Source organism: Apaloderma vittatum, unplaced genomic scaffold, assembly GCF_000703405.1.
Source record: "Apaloderma vittatum isolate BGI_N311 unplaced genomic scaffold, ASM70340v1 scaffold12070, whole genome shotgun sequence".
NCBI lineage: Eukaryota > Metazoa > Chordata > Aves > Trogoniformes > Trogonidae > Apaloderma > Apaloderma vittatum.
Genome location: NW_009696242.1, coordinates 57,306 through 67,800, shown reverse-complemented (window position 1 = coordinate 67,800; position 10,495 = coordinate 57,306). Strand labels below are relative to the sequence as shown.

The 10,495-nt window shown below is 39.0% G+C and overlaps 1 protein-coding gene across 1 annotated transcript in view; it reads left to right on the top strand.

Moving 5' to 3' along the window:
• KIF1B (kinesin family member 1B) overlaps positions 1 to 10,495 on the top strand; it is a 78,859-nt gene that overhangs the window by 16,195 nt on the left and 52,169 nt on the right. The window contains 8 exon segments of the mRNA XM_009874067.1: positions 1,111 to 1,176; positions 2,339 to 2,517; positions 3,257 to 3,368; positions 4,307 to 4,384; positions 4,533 to 4,598; positions 6,301 to 6,376; positions 6,662 to 6,740; positions 7,217 to 7,359. Of these exon segments, the coding sequence (XP_009872369.1) occupies positions 1,111 to 1,176; positions 2,339 to 2,517; positions 3,257 to 3,368; positions 4,307 to 4,384; positions 4,533 to 4,598; positions 6,301 to 6,376; positions 6,662 to 6,740; positions 7,217 to 7,359 (799 nt within the window).

Below are 10,495 nucleotides of genomic sequence, written 5' to 3'. Positions count from 1 at the left end.
CAGGAATTCTAAAGGTGGCATTACTGACACACCTACCAGAAACTTTTTTATGGAAACAAGTTTTTTGAAGCTAAAAACTGAATAATATATCTTGGTAAGAAATTAAACTTTCCCAAAAAAGTATTTAGGGCAGCTGAGCACAGGCCAGCATTATTTTCCCTGCCCTGAAATTTGTTTCTGACATTTGCCATGAAATTTGAAGAAGCTGAGAAATGTTGGCTGCCATCAGTGTGTGCTGTCAGGCTGAATTTAGCATTCTGCAGCTGTAGGTTGTGTGGCGCTCGTACCAAGTGCAGGCCTTCCTTGGGGTGTAGGCGGACCGAGTTTGTTGGAAGACAGTGCGTTTCTCCATTCCCAAAATAGCAATCTGAGGTTGGGTTTCAGTTTTAGTAAATAAATACGCTGAGCAGCTTGAGTCCTCGTTCTGCGGCAGGTTTGCCCTAGACGTTGGCCGTGTGCTGCAGGTGTGAAATAGATGACATGGAGCGTTGTTCTCCATTGGTAGCTTGGACATATGGACGGAGATAGGTTGCAGGTGTGCTGGTGTTTAGCTTAATGTTGAAAGAGCTGGTATGATCAATGACAAAATTATTATATCTCGACGTATCTAATTTAACAGCGTAACAGGTGAAATAAACTGAAAACCTGTGACAACAGCTTTGTGCTAAAATTTTGTGTTGTGATCTTGATATTTCTATATTGAAATCTTCTCTGCCTGTTGATTTAAAATGGAATCCTGGAACTTCAGCAGACAGAATAAACAGGGTATTGTTTTTATGAGACTAGGAGAGAGAGGATTAAGGATTTAAATCATTCCTTTCTAAAATTATTACTTCCAATTTCAGTTCTTAGAGGCTTTTTTGGTTTTGTAGTACGGAATAATAGTATCGGTTAAACCTACAATAATTATTGAGGTAGTGTATAAAATAAGTTTGAAGGATAGTGATGTGGAATTAAGTATCTTCCCAGCGAGGCTCTATGTGGTTCGTGTAGTAGGTTCTTTTTCTTCCCCTGCTCTCACTCTAAAGCCGATTTAATGGCATGTCATAGTGGTTGCTTGTTACTACTCAGTAAAGCCTAATTTCTGACTTGCGTTTAATCTCTTTCAAGCTCTGTGAAGAATTGTTTGAGAAAATCAATGACAACAGCAATGAAGAAATGTCATATTCTGTAGAGGTGAGTATGGTGCGGGATCAAAGAACATCGCTGTGCTAGACATTAAACTGAGATTAAGTGCTGTGTTATTGACATTGCATTAAGATGCTGATTTTTGATAGATTTTTAAAATTTTTTGCAGCTATACCTGACACAGGAGTATCATGTTTAGGATTTGTGAATTGTAAGATTCCCGTGTTTTCAAATGTTCTGTTTGTTTATGGTTCTGATGATGTCTCAAACCATAGATTTATACATGTGAGAGAGAGAGAAGTAGCCTCTCTTATAATGCAAATACCAAAGAATGATCATCTGATAAATAAGCAGAGAAGGGAGGGAGACAGAAATAGTGATGGAAATGTATAAATGGTGTATCGTGTTCTGTTTTGGATATAGGATTATTTTTTATGAACTGCACTTAAATGAGGAGAGATCTTCAATCTCTAAATTTCTGAAACTGCTACTTATATCTATAATCGTTCCAGGGAATGAAAGTGAATAACTTACTGTCTCTTTTAACATTTAACATCTTGACAGCTGCAGCTGCAAAGGGCCTGTTGGACTGGGAAAAGCCTAGTGCCATGAGAAACATAAAAATTAAAGAATGCATTTAAAACTAGCCTGAGCTTTATAATTTATATCAAAGGGTGCCAGTTTAAGATTACCATAGTTTGAATAATTGTGCTGATGACTCAGGAGTACAGCAGGACGTGGGTACAGCTTGGAATCAAAAGTTGCTTCTGCATACAAAGAAATATTTTTTTTTCCCCTTTGTTTGCTTTGGAGGCTCATAAGAGGGATTCCTTGTAAGCAGGCTCCTTTTTCCATCTGTCTTGTTTGCCACTTTAGAAAAACAGTTTTGCTGCTGTGTTATATTAAAGTTGTAAAATGATTGTGGACTCTAGTGTATATAGCTTTTAATTAAACACCAGTGCTTTTTGAAATGGTTGAGGGATGGATGCAAGGCCTGCAGCTTATGTTGGAGGTCTGATATGAGACACTGGTGATTCTTCTTCCCTTCTGCCATTGTCTCAAGCTGTTAAATGAGCTGAGACATGCACCTACGGCTTCCCTGTAGAGGACTGGAGGAGGTTCTGCCAGTGGCACTCTGAAATGCTGCAGAGCCGCTTCCAGAGAAAGCCTTAAGAAACACTGAATTGTCCATGCAAATTCCTGTTTTCAGGTGAGTTACATGGAGATTTACTGTGAGAGAGTCAGAGACTTACTGAACCCGAAGAACAAAGGGAATTTGCGGGTGCGAGAACATCCTCTGCTTGGACCGTACGTGGAAGATCTATCCAAGTTAGCAGTCACGTCTTACACAGACATTGCAGACCTCATGGATGCTGGGAACAAAGCCAGGTTAGTGATGGCAGCATTTTATTTCTCTCTGTTGCGGGGGATATATGACTTGGAGCAGCAGATTTGAAGCACCTTCGGTGGTGCATTGCCACGTTTTAAAAAAACTCATGTCACATGAGGAGTATTGTTGAAATATGCCCTGATCAATGCTATTAAAAGGCAGAAATGAATTTTTGTGTTGACGTGGTGCTGCACATTGCTGTAAAGATATGATAAGCTTATAATGGCTTGAGGTGAAGTATGTAAATAATTATACTGACTCTTAGTTCTCTCTTTGTGTACTGGATCACTATACTGGTGGAAATAAGCATGTGAACACAGTTTCCTCATTCATTCATTCAGGAGGTCAAGACTAAAGTTGACATTCTAGCTTTAGATTCTGGTTCGTTAGTGGTTGTTCCCATGTCAGCTCTAGGCTCCATTTAACAACGTGTCGGAAAGACTGACATAAATGCCACTCCTGTTTTCTTGAGTGGTTGAGCGCAAGGCAGGTTATTGAATACACAGATTGATGAAACTCTCTTCAAACTGTGGTGAAGATGGGAGTAATTCAGGAGTGAAAAATAAAAGGGCTGGCTAATGATATTCAGTGCGGCTTGTCCTGGTTACAGGGCAGAATACCAACTGTACAGCCTCTTGGTCTCATTCCTCCACAGCTGCGTTCAGCCCTGCGGACGGTTGTACTTGCAGCAGAAGGGCTACTGTTTGCTAAACATGCCTGTATCTGTCTGTATTTTAGGACTGTGGCAGCTACCAACATGAATGAAACCAGCAGCCGCTCTCATGCTGTGTTTACAATTGTCTTTACTCAGAAGAAACATGACACAGAAACGGATCTTTCCACGGAGAAGGTATGGTACAGATAAGTGGCTGCTTTTCACAAATCTTACCTGCAGTGACTTACTCTTATTTCCAAGGCTTGACCAGAGCACTTTTATTTCTTAAGGGATTTTGTTCGATTGTAATTCTAAAAACAGACGGGAACATGTGCAGGAGGAAAATATAGAGTAGTGCGAAAAATATGGCCCTAAGGACTAGGTTGTCCTGCTTGGCTGGGGAGGAATATTTGAAATAAAAGAAGTTAATTTTCCCCAGTCTTGTTCCCAGAACTTTCTGTGTTTTTATCTGTCAGTGCAAAATATTTGCCTCGTTAGTTCTTTTCTTTGGGCACAGGAATTGGGATGAATGAGACTTGGGCACTTTCTGGAATTTGCATATTAAAAGGAGGTGCACTGTTTAGCATGAAACAGTTTTCTGGCTTTTATTGCTCTGAAATAGCAGCTCTGCATGCAAAATTAGCTGAAATACAGGTTAATGTTTGCGTTTCTGAACTGATTGGTGTGGGCAGATCTGAAAAAATTTGTCTATTGAAGACCTCCCCTACCCCAGTGATAAGACCCTGTTAAATTATCATTAACTGACTTTGGTTAGGCCAGTGCTTTCTTGTTGATGTCACTAGAATCAGGATGAAACATTAAGTTTCTCTTCCTTTGAGATTCTTGTGCTGTGTGTAGCAGTAACAATTTCTTTTGATTTTTGTTCTGCTCTGTTCATGTGAGACCTCATTCTCTCATTTTAGGTATAGTGATACTTAGAACATAATCTTATCCATAAGATAACAGCATCAAGCTAATTGCTTGTAAAAACTTTCACTGTAGTTTTAGAGCACACCATGGTGATTTGTTCAGACAATAGAGTTCTTCTCATGCCATAGAATTCTTTGAAGATTTGTTCTTACTCTTGTTATCCAAGAACTAATTCTCATTGTCATTGTGCTTTGTCTCTTCAGGTCAGCAAGATCAGCCTTGTGGATCTAGCCGGGAGTGAGCGAGCTGATTCAACTGGTGCCAAAGGAACCCGATTAAAGGTATTGGGCCACTGATGTATGGGGAAAATAAGGGAGGTGGGTGCACAAGCATCATGTGGAGTCTTTGCTTGACAAAAAATAAGAAAAGAAAGGATTGCTACGCTTAAGAATGGAAATTACTATATAATACTGGATTTTGTTTTCTTAGGAAGGAGCAAATATAAACAAGTCTCTCACAACTCTGGGCAAAGTTATTTCAGCCTTGGCCGAAGTGGTAAGTACAGCATTTACTTACCTGCAGCGACTTAGGTAGTAAAGCAGACAGTAAAACCCATGGAATACCCCAGAATCATTCACTGGTTTTGACCTAGAATCCTCAGCCAAATTAGCTCTGTGTGTTTGGATGGATGAATAGTGCTGATAGTATTCTGAGAGTGTTGTGCAGGCTGATAGGAACTTGATTTGTTGATAGCTTGAAGCATAGGTTTATTTAGCTGTGAAAAAGCCTCGCAGAAATCACAGAATGTTAAGGTTGGAAGGGACCTCGAAAGATCATCTAGTCCAACCCGCTGCCAAGGCAGGATCACCTCGAGTAGGTGAGAAGCCTCTGTTTGTGTAGAAGACATGTTCACGTAGCAAGCTTTTAGTTCTGTAAAGCAGTAAGTTTATTTTTATTTGGAAGAATAATTTTAGAAAACTAACTGTAGCTTTACTGTTAGAAATTGTAGAAATACCATTGTATCAATTTGATTGTTACTGACTTTTTTTCAGTGGCAAGACTTAATACTCTGTTGAGTTGAGTGAGCATGTGTTGATCCAAATAATGGTGTCTGTTTAGGAAAGTACTTTGTCTTTTATTTTATACTCAACCTCAAATACAATTTTTTTAAAAAATAAATTATTGCTGTTCCTTTTAAAAGGGAGTTCTCAACAGCTTGGACAGGTTGAATATACTTAAGTGCTTTTTAGCTTTTTCTTTTTTTTAAATGAAAACTATTCTCATTCACTGGGCTTCTCAAGAAAAGAAATCAATACCCAAACTAAGATGAAAATTATATATAAGCTCTGTTAAGAAGCTCATCTTCTATCTTCTTCCTCTTCCTTTAATGCTTTCAACTTAGGATAACTGCACCAGCAAGGTATGATGGTTTGAGTAGTAGTGGATGTTGTCTTTTATGCCTGAGTGTAAGATTTTATTCTCTTCACTTTGGAATCAGAGAGCATGGATCTTGAGAAATTCTTGTCAGATCCTTGAGAAATTCCTGTCACTATATATTATAGTCGTGAAGCTTGAGAAATATCACTACTAAAATTTAAAAACGTTCTAAAGTTGGGAGTAAGTCCATGAAAAGTACAGATTTAAGTCTGTATTTAGGAATATTTTTTTTAAACCAAAACAAAAACACACACAAAAAAATCTAGAGGCCACCTCCTTTCTACTCATACTTTTAATTTCAGTGTTGAGTATTTTCATCTTTTTCCCTTCTGAAGTTTCCAAGCAAGAGCTTACAGAAACACAGGACGTTTGGACAGTTGTACTTCCACGCACATGCTTGTATCTCTGTAGCTGTGCAATCTCCTGTAAATACAGTTCAGACTGCTATAAAAGGTTGTAACTTTTCCAGTGAAGGAAAAGTGAGTCTTCCCCTGAATGAGTGAGGTTTACTGCTTAAATTCTCATGGAAGGATGTTAGAGCACAGAATATAAATGTCAGGTAGATACTCCTCATACACACAAAAGTCTTCATGAAGGCAGCATGTCGGGGGAATTCTTGGGACTGCTTATTGTCTGTTTAGATGTCTGAGTATGTTGCATGTTATCGAATGTTCAGCTCAGTAATCACTTGTACAGCTGAGGATGGGCCACCCCTCTGTTTAGATAGCACGTATGTGTGCTGGTTCTTTCGATTTTTATGTCTTAAGTATTAATTTTCCATTCAGAGCCTGTTTTTCAATAGTGTGTTCTTTCTTTGTAGAGTAAAAAAAAGAAGAAGACAGACTTTATACCGTACAGGGATTCTGTACTAACGTGGCTTCTTCGAGAAAATCTAGGTATGGCTCATTTGCTTCTGCCAGTATGGGAAGAAATTCTCACCCAATATTCTGGCTGCTTTTATCTCACTTAAAATTTTATCAAACATGAGGTAGTAGTCAAGATCCGAGTCATATAGTTCCACCATTTGTAAAAGTTAACTCTCCAGTGGTTTTCATATGTTCCTTAGTAATATAGTATGTAGTTAAAGTCTACAATTTATTGAAAATACTGATATTTAATAGGTAATAAGTGCCTGTATCATGCTCTGTAGTTTCATCTAAAATTTTGCTTGTTTGTTACAGGTGGCAACTCCAGAACGGCAATGGTTGCTGCTTTGAGTCCTGCAGACATAAACTACGATGAAACTCTGAGCACTTTAAGGTAGTCTTTTTATCTGAGATGGCTATGGGTAGCTGTTAGCTCTAATGGCCACACTTTATCCTTCAAACCTTTGGGTTATTATGCTTGGAGAAAATCTGTGGGGAAGAAGACTATGCTGACAAGAACTCAGTTACCCTGAAAGAGAAGAAACAGTCAGTTGTATTTGAGTAGTAAGTTAGGGAGCTACTGCTTACTCTTAACTTGAAAAATTTGTGAAGCTGAGGCTTCAAAGAACTGAATAAAGAAAAAAGAAAAATTATAATGTTGGTTGTACATGTTGTTAATCCATCTCGAGTAGGACTTGTCTCTTTTACAGCAATACTCTGCATTAAATGTGAATTCAAATGCATGATTGAATATATTCTCTTCTGACACGCAGCTGCAAGCTAAACGTCTCCTGTATCGCTGCATTCTTGGCTTGCGTATGAGCACTTATATGTTTGTTGTAAGATTTCGTTGTTTTGGTCTGGTTCCAGATACGCTGATCGTGCGAAACAGATTAAATGCAATGCAGTTATCAATGAAGATCCCAACGCCAAGCTGGTGCGTGAGCTGAAGGAGGAGGTGACGAGGCTTAAGGATCTCCTGCGTGCCCAAGGGCTGGGAGATATTATTGACAGTAAGTGGATTACGTGGACCTTACCATCTTGAGGTTGGCCTCACAGAGAGGGGAGAGCTGAGCCTCTGAGAGAAAGGGGTTTAAAACAGAAGTTAAATATAGGTGCTGGTATTAAATTTTGAATGTGGTTTTAGAAACGGTTGTCTCATCTGTCTTTAAACAACCCATCGTAGGACTGTCTGTAGAGTTGAGAGGCCGCCTTCGAACTCTCAGGGGAAAACATTGAGACTGAGCCTTCTGTTACTGTAGAAACGATTTTATGTGATAGAACTTGCATGTTCAGGAGCTGCCCTGGTGAGGTTTGGAGGGCTGTTTGTCTGTCTGTCAATCAAAGAAGGATAGTTGAGATTTAGAAATTTAATTTCACGCTGAGACAGAAGGCATCTTTTCTTCATCCTTAAAGGATTAAGGTTATTAGTTGATACCTGGCTTCAATGCCGTCCTTGCTTAGAAAAGAAAATGATGGCTAATTCCTGTTAGATAATGTCCCGAGTGACAAACCATTTGTCATCTCAAAATAGCTATGAAACAGCTGCTTGTGAATAAATAATGAATTCTTCTGGAGCGAGATTTTGAGTTAGGTTGGCAGAGCGGTATTGTACTGATTTGCTTTGCCAGCAACCTCTTAAAGCACCAGAACACACTTGTGCCTGAATTATTTCCTTGTCCTCATTCCAGACAGGGCAAATTAAAATTTTAGCTGCTACATTCTTATATAATATGCACAGTGATTTAATTCCTAGTGAAGGAGATGCCCATAAAAACACAGAATGCGTTTCAGTGGATTAAAAAATAGTTTGACTTACCCCCAAAAAATCCCAAAACCCAACAAAAAAAAGTTGCACCAGTTTCTGATTTGTCAGAACTTATTTGTCTGTGAAGCAGAAGTCCTGACTTAGTTACAGACTGCTTAGAGATGTGTAACATGTATTTACCTTTTTATTCACTTATTTTCAAGAGAATGGGGTTGGAAGACAATGAAATACAGGTGTTTACATCCTTGATACAGTCCGTATTTTCTGGTTCTAAATCAAAGCTGAAAAAAAATACATGTGTTACTGAAAATTGTGTTTTGTTTCTTTAAACATCAAATAGTATTCTCTTCCCTTCCTGTGTCTCTAGAGAACCTTCAATTTTGATCCTTCTTGTATTTTCCCTCCTGCTTCCTTTCAGTTGATCCAATGGGAGATGAATACTCTGGAAGTGGAGGCAAATGTGTGTATTGTGTGGTTCTCTTGTTAACCTGCTTTCTCTGGGTCAGCTTTTAACTGAGCTTTGCATGCCAGCATTTCTCACGGGGAAATCCCAGACAGAACGCTCACTGTGGAATGCAATGCACTTTCACGGGAACTAGCTTAACCAGCATTTCTTAGATTGAGTTGATGGTCAAAAAAAAAAAAAAGTGCAGTTTAAAATACAACATATGTTCATTGCTTTCTTTCTGACAGAATGTAGAAAGGAGAGTGGTAATTATTTATTCTGTTTTCATGACAGTCAACAGTTTAGCTTCAAACTAGAAAATATTTTTCTTAAAGCTTTCTCAAGTTCCTCAGTTGAAAAAGCTTCTGCTCAGCTAGCTTTGTGGCTTTTTAACATCTCTTTTCCATCCAGAAGTATTTATTTTAAATGTGTCCATTGATACCTCAAGATGAGATGTCAGGAGACTGAAATTTATTCTGTATAGTCTCTTTATTAAAAAAAAAAAAAAAGTTGGACATCTGATGAAGGTCTCTTTCTTGAGCTCAGATACTTGGTGCAGATGATTAACTTTAGGGTTAAAAGCAGTCAGGTTACAGCATTTTTTTTTTTCTGTTCTACTGCTTGCTTCTATGAGGGGTGAAATAAACGTAGCCCATTGCAAGAAAAATGTATTCTATGTAAATTTTGGGTTGGTGGGCTTTTTAAACTCTTCCAGTCAGTCTTCCTCATGCTCACTCAAACAACACCAACTAGAAGAGATCTGTCTGAAATTTCCTGGAATTAAAGCTACTGGTGGTGTAAAGACTCATCCTGGCCTTGTCTAACATTCTGATGCTGCTTCCAGCGTGTGCGTATGTCATCCATGTGAAAGCCGCAGCCTCCAGGAGAAGCCTGCATGATGTTGAGGATTTGGGTTCTTGTGGTCACAGCAACTGTGAAAGCTCTTGCAAGTGCCACTTCTTTTACCTTCAGGAGTGCATGTCTCTACTAGCCTTTCGAGACTTCATCCTCCCTGCGCTGTCATGCCTGCTTTCCTCATCCCAGCGGCGTTCCCTTTCCTTAACCTGCTTTTCTTCTATTCAACTCCCACCCCTGCTTCCCGTATTTGCAGATGGTGGTTTTCAAACTGACTTGATGCAATCATCAGTTTCACAAGGCTGAAACAGCAGGTTGAATGTGGAGTGAACTAGGGTATGAGGCTAACAATAGCAGAATTGTTCAGGGTAAGAGCAGAGGAGATGTAGGAGGACGTGGAAATTTATGCAATGTCTGGGTGAGCATCTCATTTCTGTAAGTGCGAAGCCCATGTTTATAACTTGCAAGGTGTGACTGAGCCTGTTTCTTTCTTAAGGATACTTATTTTAAAGACTTGGTTTTCAAATAGAAGTTAAAACTATCAGAATTGTTAAAACCGAGCCATTTAGTTGTCTGGTATTTCCAGATTTTTGGGGGATGTGTGATTTTTCTGAGGATATGGTTTACAGACATATCTGAGAATTGAAGTTAGAGTAAAATAAATTCCTGTTGGGAATTCCCCCTTTCAAGGAGGCATCTTTCAGGCCTCCAGGTTTTCAGGCTACTAAAACTGCCTTACTGGATTTCGGGTGTTTGGTTTTTTTTAAGGCCTTCCTCATCTAAACTAAGACCAAAAAGCACCTTCTGGAATATGAGAGCATTATCAGATATTTCACTGATCAGATATCTTAGATTTTTGCATATTTGCAGGCTCAAGAGGTAACGTAATGTTGTTATTGTGCATGTGTGTTCTCTTCTCCTGGCCATGCACTGACAAGTGATTTACAGACTCTCCTCTGAGAAGTTAAGAAGGGGTTGTTCAGCAGCAGGACCACTGCTGCGATAAAGATTTACTTAGTCACCATTTTAGATTAAAGTTGCCTGGAAGAGAGCATTTTGCTGGCTTAAAGGGTTGGTATCT